This window comes from Mercenaria mercenaria, unplaced genomic scaffold, assembly GCF_021730395.1.
Source record: "Mercenaria mercenaria strain notata unplaced genomic scaffold, MADL_Memer_1 contig_2823, whole genome shotgun sequence".
Taxonomy (NCBI): Eukaryota; Metazoa; Mollusca; class Bivalvia; order Venerida; family Veneridae; genus Mercenaria; species Mercenaria mercenaria.
Window position 1 is genome coordinate 1805 of NW_026460906.1, and position 24109 is coordinate 25913.

General features: G+C 35.1%; 1 protein-coding gene across 6 annotated transcripts in view; it reads right to left on the reverse strand.

The window, feature by feature from the left end:
* Positions 1-5545: 5545 nt before the first annotated feature.
* The window catches only part of LOC128552464 (uncharacterized), a 69898-nt gene continuing 51334 nt past the window's right edge, over positions 5546-24109 (reverse strand). Inside the window, exons 14-18 of one of the 6 annotated variants that reach the window (XR_008369085.1) lie at positions 22058-23812; positions 19462-19577; positions 18161-18249; positions 16197-16321; positions 10675-12829 (exon numbers count right to left, since the gene is read on the reverse strand). Coding sequence is in view for 1 of the 6 variants with exons in the window: in XM_053533503.1 (XP_053389478.1) it covers positions 5561-5847; positions 6738-6967; positions 10344-10599; positions 22058-23812 (2528 nt within the window). In the remaining 5 variants the exon portion in view is untranslated. Of the gene's footprint in view, positions 5848-6737; positions 6968-10343; positions 10600-10668; positions 12830-16196; positions 16322-18160; positions 18250-19461; positions 23813-24109 lie in introns of those variants that run through there. The other 5 variants (XM_053533503.1, XR_008369082.1, XR_008369083.1 and 2 more) reach the window with 5 other exon arrangements.

Below are 24109 nucleotides of genomic sequence, written 5' to 3' on the forward strand. Positions count from 1 at the left end.
ATGCGCAGGCTAATCTTGATCCATGCTGGTCGCAAACGCACTCTGTTCGTTTTCCCACGGCGCGGCTCATATCATTTTCAGGGGTTTACATGAACATTAACGTGTAAGCATTTGTTTAGTTTTTTCTATGTACAGATGAACGGATAAATACGGGAAATGTGGAATGTGACATAACAAAATATGAGCCATGTATACGATGATGCAATGCTTCACCTAATTTTCGTATATCGCAAATTAGTATTACTATTATTTTTATGCTTCCCGAAGGGCGAGCACTTTGGTTGACACTTTGTGCGTCTTTCCGTCCGTCCGCCCGTCCGTCCGTTGTATAACTTAAAAGGTATTAACGGCATTTTATTAAAATTTCACATAATCATAGAGCAATCAAAGAGCAGTGTCAAAGAACCATAGCTCTACCTTACCTAGCTGTTGGATTATCTCCCTTTATTATACAAAATAAGGCTTTTTCCGGAGCATTACTTGAAAAGTATTGATGACATTTCATCTGGAAGAAATTATTGCTCTAGGGAAACGTCGTTTAAGGAGTAAGACTACGTTGACGCATGCAGAATACATATATGTATAATGCTATTTTTAAAATTTTGTATCTAGATCTATACATAAAATTTAATTTTGATATTAATTTTCCCTTTTATTATCAGTACTGTGTTATTTTATTGGACTGCTTTCAATTGATTACAATATTTCTATATGGAATTACGCTACATGTATTGATAAATATTGGACTACACGAAGACATTGATTTTGTATATAAATCGTTTTCCTCGTGCAGTCCAATATTAAATACACAGTCCAATATTAAAATAATATTGGACTCCACGTGGAAAATACTGAACTAAGTCCCATTGAAAGCAGTCCAATATTAAAAATACAGTACAGCGAGAACAAAGGAGTGACGTCATGACAATGTTTTAATTGAAATTAATCATTGAAAATAGTTTTCATATAGAATCTTTCACACAAAGATTTATCAGCAGGGAAATCAATATTTAACTATTGGTTTATTTTCAAGGGGAACAACCTAGGTACTAAAATGAGTTTTTCTTATGAACTGTATAGTTTAAACTTGGTCTATAGCACCATTTTGAAAAAGATAACAGGTAAGGGTAGATTTCTCGGAAGCAAAGAGCACCACAAAGAGCCTCAGAGCTACGCACTTGCAAAGAAGGTAGGCCCACAGCAAAAGGAAGCTGTAACTGAAAAATAAAACGGACGGGTTGCTTCAAAAATCCAATAAGTACATTTCAATTCTATGCAAAATATAGATGTAAGGGGTAGAAAGGGGGTATGGGAGGGGTTGAAGGGGAAAGCAGAACAAGGATGAATATTCAAAGGGAGTGCTACGTTCCTTGATCACTGTTACACTACAACGTAAACCACAGACATTCATTTACCAAAAGATAATAGGTAATGGTAGATTTCTCGGAAGCACAGAACACCAAAAACACAACCCCAGAGCCACGCATTTACATAGTAGGCCCACAACAAAAAAGAAGTTGTAATGGAAAAATATTTCAGACGGGTTGCTTCAAACATCCAACAAAGACAAATTACACAGTCACACATAAAACAAATAACTAGCATAGCTAAACAGGCAAGTAAACTGTAACAACACTGTAGGGCATCGCACAAGCGCACAAGCGCAGGCAAATTCAGGTGAGCACGATAACTTACTTATAGTAAAGCGAGAGGGATTGCTAAACAAGAAAGCGAAGGGAAAGAATGGAGGCGATAAGTGGAGTGAGGAGAAAGAGGAAAGAAACCTTAACAAGAGACATGATAAAATACACAACACAAAATACAGAAAACAAGTTAAAACTAAAGGCACCGCCTTGGAACGGTCAGTAACCTATATAAAGGAATTTGAAGGCTTCAAAAAGAGAACAGTAAAACTTGATTGATCTTTATCAAGCTTGGATTATTGTACCTTTCGAACAAAGCTACAATCTAAGCTTGATTTTGGCCGCAATCAACTGCAATAGCTTTGATAGCCGGTGTAATGAAGTATTATGAAGTATTTCGACCCCATAGAATAACGACCCCGGTCATTATTCTATAGAAAATATGACTCCTTTCCTGTAAAATATTGACTCCCCTTATAAAAAACTGACTCCCTTTGAAAACTCTATAGAATAACGACCCCCCGGTCATTATTCTATAGAAAAACTGACCCCTCCAAGTAAAATACTGACTCCCTAAAGACGACTCTCTTCGAATCTCATAGAATAACGACCCCGGTTATTATTCTATAGAAAAAGTGACTCCTTCCATGTAAAATACTCACTGCCGAAATTACTACATTCGAACTCTCATACAATATCGATTTCCGGACATTATTCTATTTAAAAATGTTACTCTTTCCGTGTAAAACACCTGCTCCTAAAAAGACTTTCGACGATAATATCTATTTAAAGTGATCCCCACCAAACATAACGGACAATTTTACTAGATCTACAACTCTAATACCCTCCATTGCCAATAGTTTACATTTTGATTGTACTACTACTACTGGTGCCGCTGCTTCTATTACTATTACTACATGTACTTCTTCTTCTTCTTCTACTACTACTACTACTACTTCTACTACTACTACTACTACAACTGCTACTTCTGATACTACTATACCTGCTTCCACTAATACGTCTTGTACATCTACCTCTTCTTCTCCTGCTGCTGTTGCTGCTGTCACTTATTCCTCTGCTGCTGCTGCTGCTGCCACTGCCACTGCCACTGCCACTACTACTACTACTACTACTACTACTACTACTACTTTCTATTGTTGTCGCTACCGTACTTTACTGCCACTGCTAAGTATTGCAACTTCTATTAATACTAAGTTCTATGCTAGCAGTTTCTTGTGCAGTTTTCTTCTGAAGAATTACTTCATACCGAAGTTTGCAGGGATTATTGACACTGGTGTGTTTTGTGAACGTATTGTGAATTGTTATTTTCCTGTAAAAAAATTGAATACCCCAAGATACAGCGTCTAGAAATAGAATCCCTTTTCCCGTTGCGGAATGCTCTGATTTCTGTGTCAAGTGATGGTATCTGTGGCTAATGGTCAAACGGAAGGACGAACGGACGGACAAGGGCAAATTTATATGCCCCCCTCCCCCGAGTGGGGGCATAAAATGCAGCAATTAGGCCTTAGATCACTAAATTTGACCAAATGACCGGGTGTCGTTTTTTTATGGGAGTCAATATTCTTCGTGAGGTTCAGTTTACTTCACGTGGGGGAGTCATAGTACTATGATCTGGAGGTCATAATACTATGACCGGAGGTCACTTTTTCTATAGAATAATGACCAGGGGGTCATTATTCTATGGGGGTCGAAATGCTTCATTACACCGGCATTTTTTCAATTTTTGAATGTTGGTGTGCCTGCATGAAAATTCTTCAATTTCTTGTACAGACATACCCTAACATAACTCGCCTGCAGTTTATGTCCAATCACTCTATACTACTTTATTGTATTAACATTTAACTTGTAACAGTGTTAACAGAAATACGGAAAGTAACATGTCCCATGAAATATCTCGGTAGTGCACTTATTCAAACTAGGTAACCGCATATGTTCGGCGCAGGCTGCTATATTCGGCGCAGGATAGATATATTGATCTGAAAACTTTAGTGGGGTTAGTACTCTTCTAATTACATTTTTTTAAAGCAAACAACCAATTAAAGCACCTCACTAGCCTTATCATGTAATAAATAAAGTTTCCTGAGCCGATTTAAAAGCCTGAAAAGATGCCATTTTAGGGGAAAATGGCATGGTTAAATGTTAAACTTTACGTCAATTTCGGCAATTATAAAGTTTACAGCCACAATTCTTTGAAAATATTGAACACCAAAGCCAATAATTTCATGGACTATGTTTACCAATCTTTTCCTTGTCATCCTTCCAAATCATTAGGGCTGTCATTGATTGGTTCTTAAGCATATCGACGATACCGATATATCAGAAGACAAATATCGACGATACATCGATATATCGATTATTAAGTTAGATTGACAGCCTATTTGTTCATATGCTTACTATATACCTTCCTGTAAATGCTATTTTTAGTTTTATTGCCCACGTTTTATATTAATGTTTGATTGTGTTGTATTTGTATTTATGAAATAAAAGAAATAAATAAAAATTAATAACTTCTTTCAGTTTTATTTTGCCTTCACTTCTCTTTTTCCTTTTTCAAAATTTATAACTTTGTGAACTTAAGTTGTTTTCGAGGGTCTGAGTGTTTATCAGGATTTTTTTTCTCTGTAAAATATCGATTTTTGAAAATGGGAATCGATAATCGATCGACAAAAATTAGCGTTGATACATCGATTTCATTTCTACCGATGACAGCCCTGCAAATCATGATGTCTAAGTCGGTGTTTTAGTGTTGATTTTTAAATTTGAAATACACCATATACATGAAAAAAGGCGATGTTTGGCGCAGGATAAAAATTTTGTTCGGGAGCAGGTTGTTTTAAACTTGATCATAAATAATTGCTGTATGTATTGAACGCTCTAATGTACGATCTACGTGTTCCTATATACATATTTAGCAGATAGAGTTAGTTTGTCCTAAATCATATACATACAGGACATGACATTAAAACTCTGGAAAGTTGGATACAAATTGAACTCTTTATTGGTGGTGATAAATTTGCTGAGTATAGGTCGGCATTCATGTTTAAGCACTAGAAAATATCAAGAATAATAAACAAATATCAATAATAATTTCAATGAATATAGATTAACCTGATATATGTTCGCTGGCTGAAAGGCAGGCTTTTCCCAATCCGAGGGATATCAATATCTCAATTTTCTGAATGATAACAAAACACTATAGGGCAGCAATACATGTATTTAGAAAGTGCATCACTAACAACTGGCTGTATATTCTTAAATATACACGTCCTAATCCTGCTGAATATAATAGTTATAAACAATCTGCCCGTCAGCGTCAAAAACGGTCATTGCGCTATCTGTAATAAAGTTTACAATAATTTGTTCCCGAATATCGCATAAAAATTTTCATCCTGCGCCAAACATCGCCTGTTTTCATTTTTATGGTGTATTCCAAACTTGAAAACCTCCTCTAAAACACCGTTTTAGACATTATAATTTGGAAGGATGACAGGTTATTGATTAATAGATACAGTCCATAAAGATAATGTCTTTGTTTAGTAATATTTTCAAAAACATTTTGTTATAAACTTTATACTTTCTGAAATTGGCGTAAAGTCTAACATTTAACTTCGCCGTTTTCACTTAAAATGACATCTTTTCAGGATTTTAAATTACCTTTAGTTATTACATGATAATGCTAGTGAGGCGAATTTACTCGTTATTTGTTTTATAGATCAAAATTTTGAGAATACTAACATTCTCTGAAGTTTTCATATCAATGTATCGATCTTGCGTCAGAACATAGCATCCTGTGCCGAACATATCCGGATACCAACTTAATACCAAGTATGTTAACCTGCTCGCCAAATAATCGAGAGTGTGTGTGAATTAAGTGTCTGTCAACGTTATGTCATGTTTCAACGAAAACGTGCAGTGTTCATATTAAAGCACTGATTACAATTACAAATGAAAATCCTTACCTGATTTGTATCCATTTTCATTATTATACTGTCCTCAAAGCATTTAACGTGGAATTCTTTTTCGATGCAGCTTTCCAATTTCTTAATAGCTTGGTTGATTGTATCTTCGGACAAAGAAAGAATAATAAATGTGACTGCATTAGGGTCCGTCTTTGTCTTTTTCTTTCCTGTCGGTCTGCCACACTGATCATCATCTGCTTCTGCTCGACTCCACAATCCTGCAACTGAAGTTTCTGATATATACATATAAACATTAACATTACGGCACTTGATTTCTTGACACTAACAAAGTCTTTTAACAGTAGCGCTGTCATGCATTGTCGTGTATGTGTTCCTGGATTTCCAACAGGTATAAACTGGTTTTCTGATAACTTACTAAAACCACTCACGGGTGTGGTCACCTGATTTGAAACTGACAGAAAAAGTCTTTATTGTCTATATAAAGCAACGAGGGTCACTGTTATCCAGGTGATGTATATTGAACGTATGAATTGATATGGAATGGTGTTTTATTTTCAATTTTCTAATAAATGTTAATTAGAATGGTTTTATGACGATATTTTTAGTACAATAGTTTACAGAACTTAATACAATACAATACAATGAATACAATAAAAATAATTTATGGTACAGGGCATCGTTCTAAAAATAATATTACGAAAATTTTGTGGTCAATAAAACTTCGTTAATTTTCGTTTAATGCGCACTTGTAATCAGTTGACAGATATTTTGATTATTACATATGGCACATTTACTGTATAACTACTGCTGCGTTAGCTTATAAATACATACCCGTAATATCTTAAAATACACTGCACACTAAGACCACTATCTAACAAGGATAACATCACAACAAAATGAAAAATTTCAATGAATTATGTCTACAAAACTGATAAGATATAAAATGATTTATAACCTTTCCTTGTAAAAGAACTTTGGTTCTTTTGCGTTAAAATAACTTCTTTGTTTTTCAATTTTCAACATCTGGACTTGCAAAACATAAGTTATATGTAAAGAATAAAATCTAAGACTATTTTTACCTATCAATCTAATTATTTCCAGCAATGTGGCAAATAGGGCAAATTAGGGAAACAACACTTGAAAACAGTCTTACAGATATCCATGAACTTTCTAGGAGTCGGTTGTGGCCTGTCATTCTGTTTTAGAGTGAACTTCTGATAATTTGTTGCCCCAAATACTCTTCTAAGAGCTTCGTTAAATGCTTCAACTGCTTTTACGTTCTGATCACATAAGTATATGTCTGTCACGGTGCTTTCTTTAACTTCACGAAAGAAGATCTTTATAGCTTCCACTATTGCTGAGGTGGCTTTCAATATAGGATATCTGTAAAAATATCAATGCATTGTTACATGTTAAGAAAGCAGGTCGTTAACGTATGAACAAAAATACGCAACAAGTTTATCAAAAGATGCTTCACATTCAAAATGTTTTGGTGTCGCCTAAATATCGATTCATGCAAAAACGGACTGAACTTGTAATGCAATAAGAAATTGTAACAGTTACTAACATCAACCGCCTAAGGACAATTTTACATGCAAATACAACATTATCAAAGTAAGAGGAGTAACACATTAAAAACCTTTATAAATCATAGCTATATATCAATGCATTCATGAAGATGTTATGATGTTTGAAATCTACAATCGGTGAATGCCTTCAAATGTTAATATCTGATTTTTAAAAATTTATTTGTGACATTTGAATTACAAAGAAAAAAGATATTTAAGCCGTGCCATCAGAAAACCAACATAGTGGGTTTGCATCCGCGCAGTCTGGTCAGGATCCATGCTGTTCGCTTTCAAAGCCTATTGGAATTAGAGAAACTGTTAGCGAAGAGCATGGATCCTGACCAGACTGCGCGGATGCACAGGCTGGTCTGGATCCATGATGGTCGCAAACCCACTATGTTGGTTTTCTCATGGCACGGCTCATTTATTTTGTTGGGTTTAACGTCGCACGGACACAATTATAGTCCATATAGCGACTTTCCGGCTTTAATGGTGGAGGAAGATCCCAGGTGCCCCCCCCCCCCCCCCCCTTCCACTCCCGAGCATTATTTCATCACATGCGGGCACCTAGGTAGAACCACTGACCTTCCGTAAGCCAGATGGATGGCTTCCTCACATGAGGCATTCAACGCCCCGAGTGAGGCTCTAACTCACATCGGTGAGGAGACTTTGATTTAAAGTCAGTGACCATAACCACTCGGCCACGGAGCCCCTTAGAAAGAACAAAGTAATAAAAATGTAATGAAATATTTTATCACTTTAAAGCGAGTTTATTGGTAATCAAATGAATGCACGATATTTATATGGTACTGAGGAAACTTGATTTTAAATCACACGGGAGTGAAAGTTAATGAATACAAAGCTGTACTGTCTATCTATCAACCTTATGTATTGCAATTATAATAATGTTGTTTTATTTCTATATAAAATGACGTTGTAATTCGAGCCTCGGTTTGCATTTTCTAGGTTTACAATTGTAAACACGTTTTATATATAAATACCAATTATCTTTCCATTTTTAAATTAGATGAAAAACTCATTTATCATACTTTATGATATAAAAGAAAAGTCCTTGTAAGTTCATGTACAAACAAGAAAGAATCTTTACTCTGGTGCCTTCGATCTTGAACTTTGCACATGAAACATTGTCTTGTAGTAGTGAATGTTTTTGCAAAGTTATTTCAGCAAGTGAATGAAGTATTGTCATGAAATACAAAGTCCCCTACTGGAAGGCACCTAATGTTCACTGTTGCTGTATAACACAATGAACTGATATCTGGCAATGATGTGTGTTAATGTATAAACAATATTGTACTATATTATTACAATATGTTATAATAAAACACTTGGATTATAATTTGTATACATAAAAACCTACAGTTGTTTTCATATGGCATTTTTGGTTGATTATAAAAAAGGTAGAAGTGAAATCAAAGGGAAATTTATCCGAAAAATTCTATATAATATAACTCCACACAAAAATCTTTGCTAGGTAGGGATTGGTCAAAATACACCTAAAAATTAGATGTAACATGCATGTTGTACCACAGAAAACTGGTCTCGATTTTTCCCTACGGCCTGTAATGCATAAGTTACAATATAAGCTATTTATACCAAAAAACAAAGGGACCTAAGTCTTTAAAAATGAGTGCCTCATGGTGGTGAATATTTGTGCCAAATAACATCAAAATCCGTCCATGCATGAAAAAATGGTCCGGACAGTCATTCTTGACTTTGACATTTGACCTCTAGGTGTGACCTTGACCTTAGTCCTAACAATTCGTCTCATAGTAAACATTTATGCCATATTATATCAAAATCCATGCATGAAGAATAAATGTTCCAGACCACGTCATTCTTGTGTCTGACCTTTGACCTCTATGTGTGACATTGACCTCAGTCCTAGGGATCAGGTTCTTGCACATGACACTCCGTCTTATGGTGGTGAACATTTGTGCAAAGTAATATTAAAATCCATTTAAGGACTGTTGAGTTACAGACTGGACAGGAAAAAAGCCCCTTTGGCCGTTGCATTCAAAGTGTGACCTTGACCTTGCAGCTAAGGGCCTTGGTTTGGCCAATGACACATTGTCTCATCCGGAGAATACTTGTGCCAAGTAATATTAAAATCCTGTTTCGCATGAAAACGTTATACACTGGGCAGGAGAAAAGTCCCCTAGACATTTTATAGAAGTGTGACCTTGACCTTTAAGCTAGGGTTCTGAGTGTTGCATACGACACATTGTCTCATCATGTGAAAACATTTGTGCCAAGAAATATTAAAATCCCTTGATAGATGACAGATGATAGTTCTTGACCGGACAGAAAAAAAAGTCTTTTGACCTTTGACCTCCAATTGTGATCTTGACCTTTGAGCTAGTTGTCCGGGTTTTGTGCATGAAATGTCGTCTTATCATTGGGAACATTTGTGCCAAGTAATATTAAAATACCTTCATGGATGGCAGAGATATGTACCGGACAGGAAATAAAGCCCTAAGGACTTTTGGCCTGCAATTGTTACCTGGACCTTTGAGCCTATGGTCCGGGATTTCTGCATGACATGTCGTCATATCATTGGGAACCTTAATGAATGACAGAGTTATGTACCAGACATGAATCAGATCCTGTTCATGCCATGTTAACATTTGACAGTAAAGTGTGATTTTGACCTTTGAGGTAGGGGTCTGAAAGTTGTGCAAGACATATCGTGTTGGTCACTAAACGATCTGTTATGCATTACATTATAATGTTATAATATCAATTAAGCGATCTTTTATGCGATCTATTCAGTGATCCATTAAGCATTTTATTATGCGTCCCATTAATCGGTCTATTATGCGTTCTATTTGCATGTTTTAATGACACATTTATGTTAATTAGCGAACCATTAGCTCATTTGCAAGTGAAATTGGAACATGATTAAAGTTGGTAGTGTTTATTTGACAATTTGAACAAGTCCCCATGGTTTTGGTAGCGTTTACTGACAGTGTTTATTGGATCTTTTGTTTTGTTTGGAAAAATGTGTTATGGACTGGTCAAGTAGGAAAACGGATGTAGCTGTTTTGTATGTTTGAAAATGTTGGGAAACAAAACAACAAAGATTTGAAAATGTCAAACTGCCAATGATTAAGCGGTTTAAAATTCATATCACTATTTGTGGCAAATGGAGATCAGTATAAACAATTCCTCACCCAAATGCGCCGCAACATATCGCAGGTATCGCAACAGATGCACGACGTCTTGCAGAAGCTTGCCGAAGACACTTTAACACAGCTTCTGTTAACATCTCATCTTCCTTCATCATGCCTCCCTGCCAAACTGGTCCCCTTACGTGTACGATCGAATCTGCCTTTAACTTTCCTGCAGTACTAACAAATGCATCTCCGTCATCAAGTCTGCCTTCATCATTTATGTAGTCACTACATTCTTTCTGTATTTCTTTGCCACCTTTATATTTGTAAAACAAATCTTTACTTTCAGACATTTTCAAACAATGACACTATTTTAGTAATCCTAGAAAACTATTAATAATATTATATCCCCAATCATTTAAAACAAACCAAAGAGATCTTTCTATTGCACTTTTACATGTTCATTTAATTTTTTCTACCCTCAAAATGTCCATTCTAGTTTTGGATTTAAATTTTTTCTTTCTTAGCTCTGTTGATATTTTTGTGCAGTAAACTGTTATATCATTCTAATCGGTCAGAGGTTCGCTAAAATCCCGAGACTAACCTCAGATTTATTTATTTCATTTATCAGGTGAACATGCACACTTGTAATGACTGCTGGACCTGGATTTATCCGATCAATGTCCCCTATTATTTTGCACGCCGAATTGAAATTCAAACAGTATCTTAGGAAAATGCTAGCTCATAATGAATTAAGATTGTAAGTTCATATCTGCGATTAAAAACGATCTGAGAGTGGTTAAGGTTGTTGACTTCAAATCACTTGCCCCTTACCTACATAAGTTCGAGCTTACTTAAGGCGTTGAATTCTTCATGTGAGATAACCTCTAGCAAACTTACTGAAGGTCGGTGGTTCTATCCAGGTGTCCGCTCGTGATGAAATAATAATAAAAATAATAATTATTATACCAGATTTATATAGAGCCATTTTCATGATAAACACGTTCAAAGGGGCTTTACATATAGCAAACGCAGCCACAAAGGCCGCGAGAATTATCCTCTACTAGTACAGACACAGAGTGATCTGACCAGACGGACAGAGTGAGATAAAGCCCCCCAGAACAGACAGAGAGAAATCCTTTTAGATACAGGCTTGTTCGGCTTACTTAGCCTAGCTCATTGCGAATTGACAGTCTGGTTCTTCAACGTGCTAAGTGTATAACACAAATACACAAAATGCATGTTGGGGCACCTTGGGTTCCTCCATCTCAAAAAGCTGGAAAGATGCCATATGATCATTATTGTAACGAAATGATCCACACGTATAACTAACTGCCTGTAGATGGATTATTGAGAAAATATCAGGTTGCAATTTCTCATACTGCAGAACAACCAGAATTACATTTTTAAACATCTTTAATATAACTGAAGAACAAATTGAGATTAAACTTTCACATGAAAAATCTAAATTAGACAGAAAAACATCTACCCTGATAAAAAGCAATACTGAAAAATTTCAAGGCTGGAAACTCAAGAGAAAAGTTCACATGGAATACAGGCAAACTGACATGGAATTTAGATAAAAGTAAGGGTGGAATCAAGATGGAATGTTTTAACCTTAATTCTATTTTTAACAGTTTTAATACATCTAAAGAACACTTTCAGGCTCGAATTTTACGTGAAATATTTAAATTAGACAGAAAAACATCCAACCTGATAAAAATCCATCCTGAAAAAAAATAAGGCTGAAAATAAATTGAATACAGCCATACTGACATGGAATTTAGATAAAAGTCATGGTGGACTTGTATTTTTAACCAGAATTCTTTTTTTGTTTCAGTTTAGCTTCAGTTCACATTCCAACCGGCTCCTGACATGAAACACATTAAAATCCTTTATGTATAATTATTATGTATAAAAAAACATCTACCCTGATAAAAAGCCATACTGAAATATTTCAAGGCTGGAAACTCAAGAGAAAAGTTCACATACAGGCAAACTGACATGGAATTTAGATAAAAGTAAGGGTGGAATCAAGATGGAATGTTTTAACCTTAATTCTATTTTTAACAATTTTAATACATCTAAAGAACACTTTCAGGCTCGAATTTTACGTGAAATATTTAAATTAGACAGAAAAACAGCCAACCTGATAAAAATCCATCCTAAAAAAAAGAGTAAGGCTGAAAAATAAATTGAATACAGCCATACTGACATGGAATTTAGATAAAAGTCATGGTGGACTTGTATTTTTAATCAGAATTCTTTTTTTTTCAGTTTAGCTTCAGTTCACATTCCAACCGGCTCCTGACATGAAACACATTAAAATCCTTTATGTATAATTATTATGTATAAAATATATATATATATATAATGACTTTATTCATGTAACACAGAGAAGGTCTATCGCTGAGTCCAACATCATATATCATTTTCCACTTTGTCTTTATATTTTTAGAAAAATCTTGAAAAGTTATCTTGTCGGATGGATGACTGCCAAATTCACTTCTTCATTAGAAAATCTTTGCAAAATGCTGGCATATAACCTAGAACAAGAAATAAAAATATGGGTTACTCTTTTTGTATAAAATCGGTGTAGATTATGAAAATTCGCAATAAAATCGGTCATCATGATCAAGTGGGTATATGATGTTTTGGTAGACCTCTAAACAATGCTTATGCCAAATATCTAAGTTTAAGGCCGCGAGAGTTTACACAAGAAGACAAGTGATCCCATGGCTAGAGCAAATTTGAACCAAAGGATATGATTTAAACAAACTTAAATGATACAGGATCACTACCCAAGCTTCAAGCCAAATATCTAGGTTCTAGGGCTTGAGGTTTTCGAGAAAATGATTTCTAAATTATTTCCTATATAACTCTATGTAAAACAGGTGAAAATGTTAACCAAAGGATATGATTTAAACAAACTTAAATGATACAGGATCACTACCCAAGCGTCAAGCCAAATATCTAGGTTCTAGGCCTTGAGGTTTTCGAGAAGATGATTTTTAAAGTATTTCCTATATTACTCTATGTAAAACAGGTGAACCTCTGGGCAGGGCTAATTTCGACCATAGGGGCATGATTTGAGAGGACTACTACACAATGCTACATGCTAAATATCTAAGCTCTCGGCCTTGCGGTTTTAGAGAAGAGTGTTAAGAATTTTCTTTTCGGCTGCCATGATCGGCACATGGAATGGAAATTTTTGAACAATTTTGGTAGAAGATCATGTAAGAAATATCCAAGCCATGTTTCATCAATTTCCACCAACAGTTTCAGAGGAAATGTCTTTTGAATAAAAGTGTGGATGGACGAACGAAAGACTGACAGTGAGTAATGACAATAGTTCACCCTGAGCACTTTTACCACATAAAGGGGAAAACTTTCCTCTATAGCCCAGTTCGGAAAGTACAGATTTCAGTTACGCCCCTTCAGAGAGCTCTTCACATAAAAGATAAATTCGATGCAATGTTTAACTTCCGGTGAGCAAATCAGCTGAAATACATGGCGACTCCTACAAGTTTTATCAAATCAACGCAGAAAAAAGGCATTACTGTTGTGTTTGTTCGAATTTCCGTGGGAAAGTTGTTGATGGACGAACAATTGTATTACACATATTTCCAGCGGACATTAATCTGAGACGAACAAGGATAAAACTACTGAAAACTGTGGCGAAGAAATTAACCTTCAACAACAATGCGAGGCTATGTTCAGCTTTTTTTATGGATGGTCAGATGTCGGAAAAACACAATGTTCCTTCAGTCTTTGAGTGTCCAACGACACAGTGTATAGACTCTCTGTACGCCCAAACGGAAGTCGCCAATAACTAGGCGTTCACTTTCGTTTTTCAAATTTTTGGAAGCTGTCGGTAGTGAGTATTTTTATGTTTTTCTTTGGCTCTTTGAAATAAATATTCTTGTTGTATATATTTTTCAATGTATGATAAATGTCTCTGCAACAAACTGCCGTTAAATAGACATTAACACATGAAATTAAAACGTATTTTACCCAAAACCCAGCAGGTCAAAGCAAAAGACGATACATTCAGGCTAAAAATGCCCATTATTTAGGAACTGCGAGTGAAATACATGTCAGAACCGCTTCCGAATGTTAAATTATAAAACCATGCAAGTGAGTTTATACCTACAAATATGAATTTACAATCCTGAATAGTTTAAATATTGTTTAATTCAACATGCATCTGAATTATGCACTGACCGCCTAGTCGCAAAACTTTCTATAAAACTGTCCCACTATTCGCCAAGACACTGTACGCCTATTCAATAAAGAAATGACGACGTGTTTCGGCTTGTAGGCTCTATACACTGTACTTATTGAATTTATAAATATAAGTTTTGTTTTGTATTTTACTTGCGACAGTGAAACAGTATTTATTGGTCTGTTTCACCAACGATGTCCTTGTCTTGGACAAGAAATATAATCTGTGTACCTGTTTCCGTTAACATACGAGAAAAATATATATTTATTCCGCTCAGCTTGACAGGACACTGTTTTATTTTCCTTTGTATTTTCAGCTCGACTATTCGGGGAATAGCGGTGCTATTCTACTCGCCCCGGTTTCGGTTGAAGTTAAGTTTTTCGGCAACCTTTTTTCTGTCACATCTTTTTCTTGTTTTACTTTTGCTTATACCTTACTGTAACTTCACATAAACATTGTGCAAACAAAGCCTTTTTATGCAGGGACTTCCCATTATACCCAAGGTGAATGTCACTCTGTGTTGTTCTTGAATTTTATTTTTTTTTTTTAGTTTAAGCTCCGCCAACAGACAAACGCGCTGTCTATATGAAAACTTTGTACCACCAAAGTGTCCAAAACGAGTCCGCTCATATATCTTCCAAGACGGTGGTTAGTTATACGTGTAGAACAACTGATGTAAACGTTAGGAGCCAGGTCATTTTCATTTTGATTTGTAGCGATTACTGCAATAATTATTAATGCAAAAAAAAAAACAACAAAAAAACTGGATATTAGCTTCAATCTGCTTGATTTTGACTGATATCAATTGTGACTTGGAGCCGGATGTTAAAATAAACAGAAATTACCAATAACCGCGCCGACGGCAGCTGTTTCTTCTGTGAATGATGATAAAGTTCCCGAGGTAAAGTTCGAACAAGTCTCTGAGATGCCGGAAATGGATCAAACACTGAGTTGTGCCACGTAACGATTATATGAATGATGCGTTAGTGATTTATGTGTAAAGAATCTAGTCATTATTACAAAAAATAATTTCAAACACTATGCAGGTTTGAGTTTATTAGTACGCATTTACCAAATTGAATTAGTCGCGCGGCAGTGCCGCGCTAGACTAAATTGATTTGATAATTACTTACTAATAAACACTAACCTTTACTAAAAGTGGATTCGAAACTGCAGTAATAACATATAAAATGGTCCGTGACTGTTACGAAAACGAAAGATATTATAACTATTACTTTTTAACTGTTGGTTATCATAACACAAAGTCAAATTATTGAAATAAATGAATGAAAAGAAGTTCTGAATAGGCGTACAGTTTTTCGACTAAGCGTTCAGTCCGGATTTTAGAAATTGCGATTAGTGGGCCAGTAATGTATCGACTAGTGGGACAGTGTAATCGGCATATATGTCCAGAAAAACACATTTTCCTACAAACGCATCCGTTACCATAGAGCCATGCTAGTATTTATCGATGCGTAAGATATTTATCTACGCAGAAGCAAAGGTTTTAATTCTTTGCAAAAGCTCAAGATATATGCATTTCAAAGAATTGATAGTTTTATTACAAACAACAAATACCCACACGTAATTTGACTTGAAATGAAGTATATTAAGAGTTTTAATAGGCGTGTTTGGTATCTACGTAAACAGTAGCTCTTAAACAATACGTTGATTAAAAGTACACTTACTTTATACGATATTAACGAAATAAACAATGAAAATCCAAGCCATCCGCGACTCAAAACTTTGTGTTTTGATTTCTGAACGCCTAGTTTTTGGCGACTTCCGGTTGGGCGTACAGAGAGTCTATACACTGTGAACGAAAAGAAAATTATTTGCATTATCATCGGTAAGTGAATGTGTGTGCAATGCAGTAAACGGTTCTGTTTATAATCACACTAATTATAGAAAGTTCCTTTACTTTGTGTGTCAACAAGCTTTAAGAAACGTATTACTTTAATTGAATATCATAAATACCCTTTATAACTGTGCTTAATCATGGCACTCCACAGTTTAATGCATGCCCAGCCTTTTACCATAATAGAATTTTCATTAAGTCAGACATGAAAAAAATAATTGGTTGCCATCTTGTATGAGCCACACATTGAAAAACCAAAATAATTTGCGAACCTGCATGGATCAAGACCAGTCTGCGCATCCATGCTTTCGAAGCCTATTTCGATTAGAGAAGCCGTCAGGCCAACTAATTTGACCCGGTCCTACAAAATATTGAGATATTTTTTTCATACGGGCAGTATTCCCACCCGCGTCAAACACTCGAAAGACCAAAATAGCTGAAGCAACTTCAGATGAAATTTTCATCGCAATCGCTGCCGAAGCTTTACATGCTATAGTTTTAAAAGCCGATTATTTCACGAATTTGCCATAAATTAAAACAAATTACATGTGTCGAAAGGGGAATCAATTCCTCATTAGTCTAAGTTAAAATTATCAAATAGTATCCAAAATTACGAAATTTCTGGTGATTTAAACCTTTGTATGTACTGTACACGATCAACGTTAAGTTTACCTTGTGTTTACACACCATATAAAACCAATAACTTTACATGACTGTGTACAGTGATTTATCTTCCATTATTTTGATCCTTCAAAGTTTTGACGTCATAAATAAAAAACGATGTGAACATCGAATTATTTTGACTAGAGAAACCGTTAGCGAACTGGCTGGTCAGGATCCATGCTGATCGCAAATTTATGCACTACATGTATGTTGTTTTTCTCTTGGGGCAGCTCATATATCCTATTTTTGCATATTTTAATATGCAACATAAGCAGTTAATGATAAATTTAAAAAAAATCATGTGAAAATGTTATATATTTTCCTGAACAGTCAAAAAAATAGTTTCAATTTATTTTAAAGTTAACGTCTAATAATCTAATAAGGAGGAAGTTTCTAATACAGTCCCTTCCAAAATATTACTTAGGAATAGATGATTTCTTGAAATTTTCACATTCCGAACACCTGATAATATTTTCAAAGAACTTGATTTATTTCAAAACAATTTTTCTTCTGAAGACAACACTACTCAAACAAGTAGATATTTGAATGCAAATCTGTTCCATGGAATTTTCATATTTGCAAAACTAAACATTTTCTTTATATTAGACATCCGGAAAGTGGTCGGTCTGACGGACATGACCTCAAAATTTTGATGTGGTCCGCCGTTTCTTGAACGAGATGCAGTCCCACTGACTGGCATTCATTGTATCCTGAGAACCGCAACATCTCGGACAAAATGGTGTCATGAAAACAATTAACGATGCAGAATCCAGGAAATAATGAAAATACTTGCCTGCCAAAATATAAAGCAAAAACGAGTTCAAAATGAGGTCCTGTCATAATATAAATGATGATTCGTGCGTAGCTTGTAAAACAACGTGTAAAAACTGGTAGTTTACACGGGACATTTTCAGTTCAGCATTTCAAGTTCATTTCCAGTCTGGTGAATTTTTTTCAGTTTGACAGATTTTTAGACATAGCCCGACAGAATGTCCAATCATTTTCACCAGTTTTGCAAGAAATCGGTCAATTATGAGGCAGTAGCAGTCACTCACTTCTAAATGTATGATAAAAAAAAAACGATTTGTATTTAATCAATGTTCTCAAAAAATACTTTTTATGTACAATTACCATGATTAGAACAATCTGTTTATAATTTTCAGATGTCAATTTCCCACCAAGAAACCACTGAAGATGATGAGATTTTCTTCGCCACACCTCTGCAAAAACAGTACAGATTATGTTACATGGACATGGACGAAAGTGAGTTGTTGGCATTTGAAGAGCGCGATGAGCCAACTAACTTCTCTGTGCCAGAGATGAGTAACGAGTGTAGGTCTGTAGCATTTCATGACTATTGTGGTGTAGTAGACTTGAACACAATTTCACGTGTACTGAATAAGAACAAACAGACAGAAGAAAAGAAAATGACATTTCTGAGGTCTGAAGGTACACAATCATTTGTTGAGACAAGGTCCTTCTTAGTACAGACAGAATTAGAACAGCCGCCGAAGAAAACACGAGAATAGGAATCCAGTGCAAGTTGCCCGAAATAACTTTCTTTGACATTGCGGGAAAAGATGAAAAGGTCATGTTTATGTGATCTATATTTGTATTAAGTTTCATAAATCAATGGTTTACATTGTTTTGTAGGAATTTATGCATTTCAAAAATCCGCAGTAACTGATGAGATCCTTATGAAAGATGTGTATGCACCACTGCTCTAAAGTGATTTATACTTGTGTCAAATGACATGAATATCCATCAATGGATTACTTGTTATGTGGAAATGTATGGATTGTAAAACAATAACTCTGGTTACTGAAGTGATCTTGTCGAAAGTTGCATGCTGTACTGTAGTGATCTACATTCGTGTAAAGTTTCATAGAGATCCAACAATAGATACAGGAAATACAGGAAAATCCCTATTTTTTTTACCAAATCAAGGGGAAACTCTTCTTATACTGGGTAAATGGGGATACTACTGAAATTGAGAATGTTTATGTGATAATTAATAATTAAATGAGGTTTGGGGATTAGCTAAATTATTTTGAATTACAAGCATTTTCAATATTTTTAGCAAATCATGGGGAAACATTCAACTGGGTAAAGGGGGATATAATACTATATTCAGCAGAGCTCATATGCTAATTTATAATGACCTGCGGTTTGGCGATTCTAGCTAAAACACTTCTTGAACTATAAGCATTTTCAATTAATCTGAAGAACAGACGACAACGACAAAATGATATCCCTCCACCCTCGGCGAAAGATAATAATGGCAGTCAGGTTTTTAATCACACATTTATAATTAACATTTTTTATATGATATTTCAAAACAAATCCTATTAATTGGTGTGTTTCTTTAATAAAGATAGGTAAAATTAAGAATTATTTATACTTTAAGCTTTCATAAAATCACACATATTTACCTGATGCAGAATTATCTTGATATGTTTCTTTTCTGGGGTAATAAGCTGTATGTTGCTCAGGTTTATACAGTCAGACAGATCATGTCATAAAGTTGCACTTTTTTCGCAGAAGGTTCCTGGTATAAACAGTTTAAAGTACACATTATATCTTAGGTGATGAATAATAATGTTAATTATTACAAAATAATACAGTTTTACCAGCAATGTTTTAAACATGATTGAGCCATGTTCCAGACAATATATCTGAGATTTATCAAACTGCCGAACTTCCTCTGACACAAAAAGGAGATTTGTTGTTTTTATTCAAGCTGTTACTTTGTAACTGTTGTTTCAAATTCAGGTATTTGTTTAGAGTAAGTAAGTAAGACGTTGTTAAAGGGCTAGACAGCAATAATTAAAAAAAGTATAATATTCTTACCTCGCATAATGTGTTTCCATTTTTTCCTTGAGTGACACGTCAGTGCCAGATGTCAAATTTTGGTATTACTACACAGATAATGATTCCCCACCTACACTATTTTCGACAGCTAAAGAAGGTTGTCGAATGTTTTAGTTGAAGAGCTATTGTGAAAACATCCTTTTTATATACATTTCTTTCTTTTTTAATCAGGAGAATGGGCAAGATCTATTTCTTTGCATCTTGCCTGATGCTTGCAGGCACAATAAGGAAGTGGTTATGTAAAAATAGTTCCTCTGCTTGATGGTGAATATTGGTGAGTTTGTGAGTGAAAGATCTTCAATGAATGGCATAACTGAATAGAGTGAATATGGAATAGTAGGTACATGTACACTTTGACAGAATGAGAATGTCAGAATATGCATAACATGACTTTTTGAAAGGGCCAGTTTTGTCTGTTTGCGGTCATCTCGAGAGTATTCTTCATACGCATGTGATTTATTACAAATAAGTACAAAAAGCAGGGTCTTGAAAGTAACTTAGTTTTAAAATCACATGTGAAAAAAAAATCTAAGTTATAAAAGTGAGGATAGAAAATTTTCTGAAGTGAAAATATTCTGCCTCACAAAATAACCAAAGTGCATATTTTCTACATTCCACCCTAAATATTGTCTTTGTTCAACTTGAGTCAGGGTAGACAAGTTCTCATTTTATTTTCCATGCGGACTTTCAGCAGAGTCAGGATCCATGACAATTCAGGCCACAATTTTGAATCTTTGTGTCCTTTAACCCTGATTCCACCCTGAGTCCATGGGAAGTATGGCTGGAATTTTTATACAGGAGAAAACGACGCGGTCTCGCTTTCAAGACCGATTTTGATTGGTTCTCGAACAGTTGTAGCGTCGCTGATTGACTGAACCGTTTTACTTGTAAAATAATCAAACATACAATATCAGCAAACTTTTCCAGACATCTAGGAAACCATGATAAACCTGTGGTATGCGAGAATGAGTTATGTAAGAACGCTACATGGAGCTGTTTTAAAAAAAAGGCATCAATTTGTTTATAGATTTTAAAATTATAGCGTGAATGACATTTGCCAATCCTTATCCTGACTATGTTATATCAGTGCGATGGAAATTTAGCTATCTCTGTAAATTGCGTAACGCAGTCATGCATCTAACAGTCCTGAAATTGATTTCTTTGGTTTTCTCATATTTCTAGATATTTTTCCATACTTTGTCACATATTATTTTAATAGCACAGACTGTTCTCCTTCCAGCGAAAGGTTTTTCAACATATTTTACATTGTGACATTCTGCGTCTTTATAAGACTTAGTTTTAAAAAATCGTCCGTCTGCACATTTTACCACAAGAAATGTCACACTTTCCCTTGGACATAACTGATTCTATCTTTACATAGTAATTGCGTATGCTTTTCTAAAGCTTATAGGTAAGGGTTTGAATAAGATACTAGGTCAAAATTGCCGAAGCCTACAATAAAGTCTTAGCGGAGTTGTCTCCATTTTTTTCTAAATATTTTACACGTGATTATTTTTTTCAGCTCTTTTTCTGAAAATGAAATTTTAAATATTTTTAACCGACTGTGTACTTTGATGCAGTTAAAGATTAAAGTTGAAGATTTTTATCTTAGTTCAACTGCATTCGCTACATTGCCGATAAAGATTATTCTGCAGTTAAAGAAAACGTTACTTATTGATATCAAGGGTTGTGCTTCGCCACCTTGTCGTCAAGGTCGTTGTTTTGAGTCACAGGCCCCTCGTCGCTGTGGGTGCGAAACCTTACTTGCGGTAGAGAGTCATTTATGTCAGAATATTATCAAGCTGAATTACAGAAAATCAATAATTTATCCCGACGCCACCATTTGCGCAGAGGGGCATATGAGATTTTCGTATATAATCAAAAGTTGGAATGTCGTCATAATGTATTATGACCTATAGTGACAGTGTAACATTTAATCCCTCAAAAAGACATTTTAAGTTATTCTTCGAGTAGCATTTTTCTTACAATTTAAAATATTTCTGTATAACGTCACAAATAGCAAAGTTTGGAAAAAGCTCTATCAAGCTTCTCACTATCAAAATGTTATTTCAAGTACTAATCTTATTCATAGGTGTGCAACAGCGCACAGTTTTAATAAGATATAATGGGTGAGAAAGTTAAAAGTATCTAATATACCTTTCTGTACGAGAGCTTTACCAAGTCTTCCAGTTAAATTGAGTTTGTCATCGACTGAGTTTACAATCATATCAACAGTCAGTTCTGTCATGTCCCCCTCTGCTGTATATATATTCCTGCAATCATATGCCTTACAATAACCTATGATTTTTAGACCTTTAAGTCCAATATTTTCATTCACTTCACTATCTGCTTTAATTGTATCATAGGGATCGTCACAAACTTCCTCAGCATTATCATCACCCTTCACCGACACCACACATGCCAGTGTACTTTCTACTGTGTTAAGGTTATCTTTTCCTTTCGCGGTTTTCATGTGTTGAGCTAAGCCCGGTTTGCTCAAGATATATTCACGCTGTTGGACTCTTTTCAATAATGCCAACAGATTTGATCTTGCTTCTTGGATACCATCTTCTGTTCCATGGACTTCAAATCCTCCACATCCCGGTATTGACACTATCTGTACACGACTGCGCTGTAAACGTTTTGCAATATTTTGAAGTTCGTTTTTATGATGCCTTTCAATCAGACGATGGATATTCTTAGTACATGTAACTTTTACTTCTGTCACATTGTTCAAACCAAGGAATTTTTTCACACTATCTACTATTTCATTTGATATATCATCAGTAGCACAAATCTGAACTTTACTACCACCCTCTGATACTTTCATCCAGCTTTTTCCTGTATGGTGGGCATGTAATTCATCAACTTTAGTTTGCCAACTTTCTGAGCCCACCAATGTTTTGGAAGCGCTTGTAAGAGAAATAGTGTTTTCAATGACTGACCCACGTATTACACTCAAACAATCTTGAATTTGTTCATCAGATGTGCTGTATACAACCAAACCCCCGTCTATGATATCCCATACCGCATCGAGATGACTAGCATTTAATTTTTTCACTATATGATCTTTCGTTTGCTTCAAAAGAAACAATCTGGCAGCTAGATCGGATATTTTGTCAATACTGGCTGTTGCAAATCTGCTTTTAATTTCATACATCTTCAACTTTGCATCACGTACCTGGTTTAATGGTCCTTCAAAAACAATCTCGTTTTTGCGTTGGTTTATTTTCACCTTTAGATCAGGGAAAAGTTTCTCCATTTTTGTGGGAAAATTATCAGCTAAAAGCATTTTCGTTTCAATAAATTTCATCCACGTGACATCTTCTTTAATTTTTTCACGTTCCTTCTCTTCTTCTGCCATAACCTTTTTTATGATGTCATCAATCTTCTTTGAAAGACATTCAGTAACAAGTTTGTTCCCTACAGCTATTATAGTGCCCTCATTTTTATCTGCAAATATAGCAACAGCTTCTGGATTTTCTATTGTGACACTTTTTAGTTCTTCCATTACTTTAGACCAAATATCATGCAGCACTTGCACTTTGTTAACGATAATGTCATTCATGAAGTCTCTAAAGTTCTGCTCTGCTGTCTCCTTCCATTGCTTTACCAATCTTAAACAGTCCTTCACTTCTCTTGTTAATGTACATGTCAATACAACATGTCCAGTTTCATCAGGCCAACATATCTTAGTGTTCAGCTGTTCTTCTAAAGCTGAGCGATTCACGTTTGAATGTTTCATGAATTTTAATTTTTGAGGGTCAACACCCTTTAGCACTAACTCTTCTGGTTTACGTAACATTCTTTCAGCTATTTCTCCTTCTGATCTGCCAAGGCAATCCTGATACCGTTTCACATTAAGATGTTTTCCACATAATTTGTGTTTCCTCTCTAAAACTGTATCAATTACTGAAAAACAATGACGTAATTTTAAACAATATATGTTATATATTTTCTCTCATCATGCGAGTATCATTCTGTAAGATCTGACAAATATAAGGAAGAACGAAAATGGACAACTCTTTGTGTCTTGTTAAGTTTGAAAACATATTCACTTCCGTTTCTGACGACAGATTTGCGCTTGTCTTCATTAGACCACTGCACATACATTTCCATTTTCGTATTAGTTCCTGCACCTTTAAACAATCGTATGCTTTACCCGTACTTTGGAATTAAAGTTTGTTAAGTAAGTGGAACGCAAATACT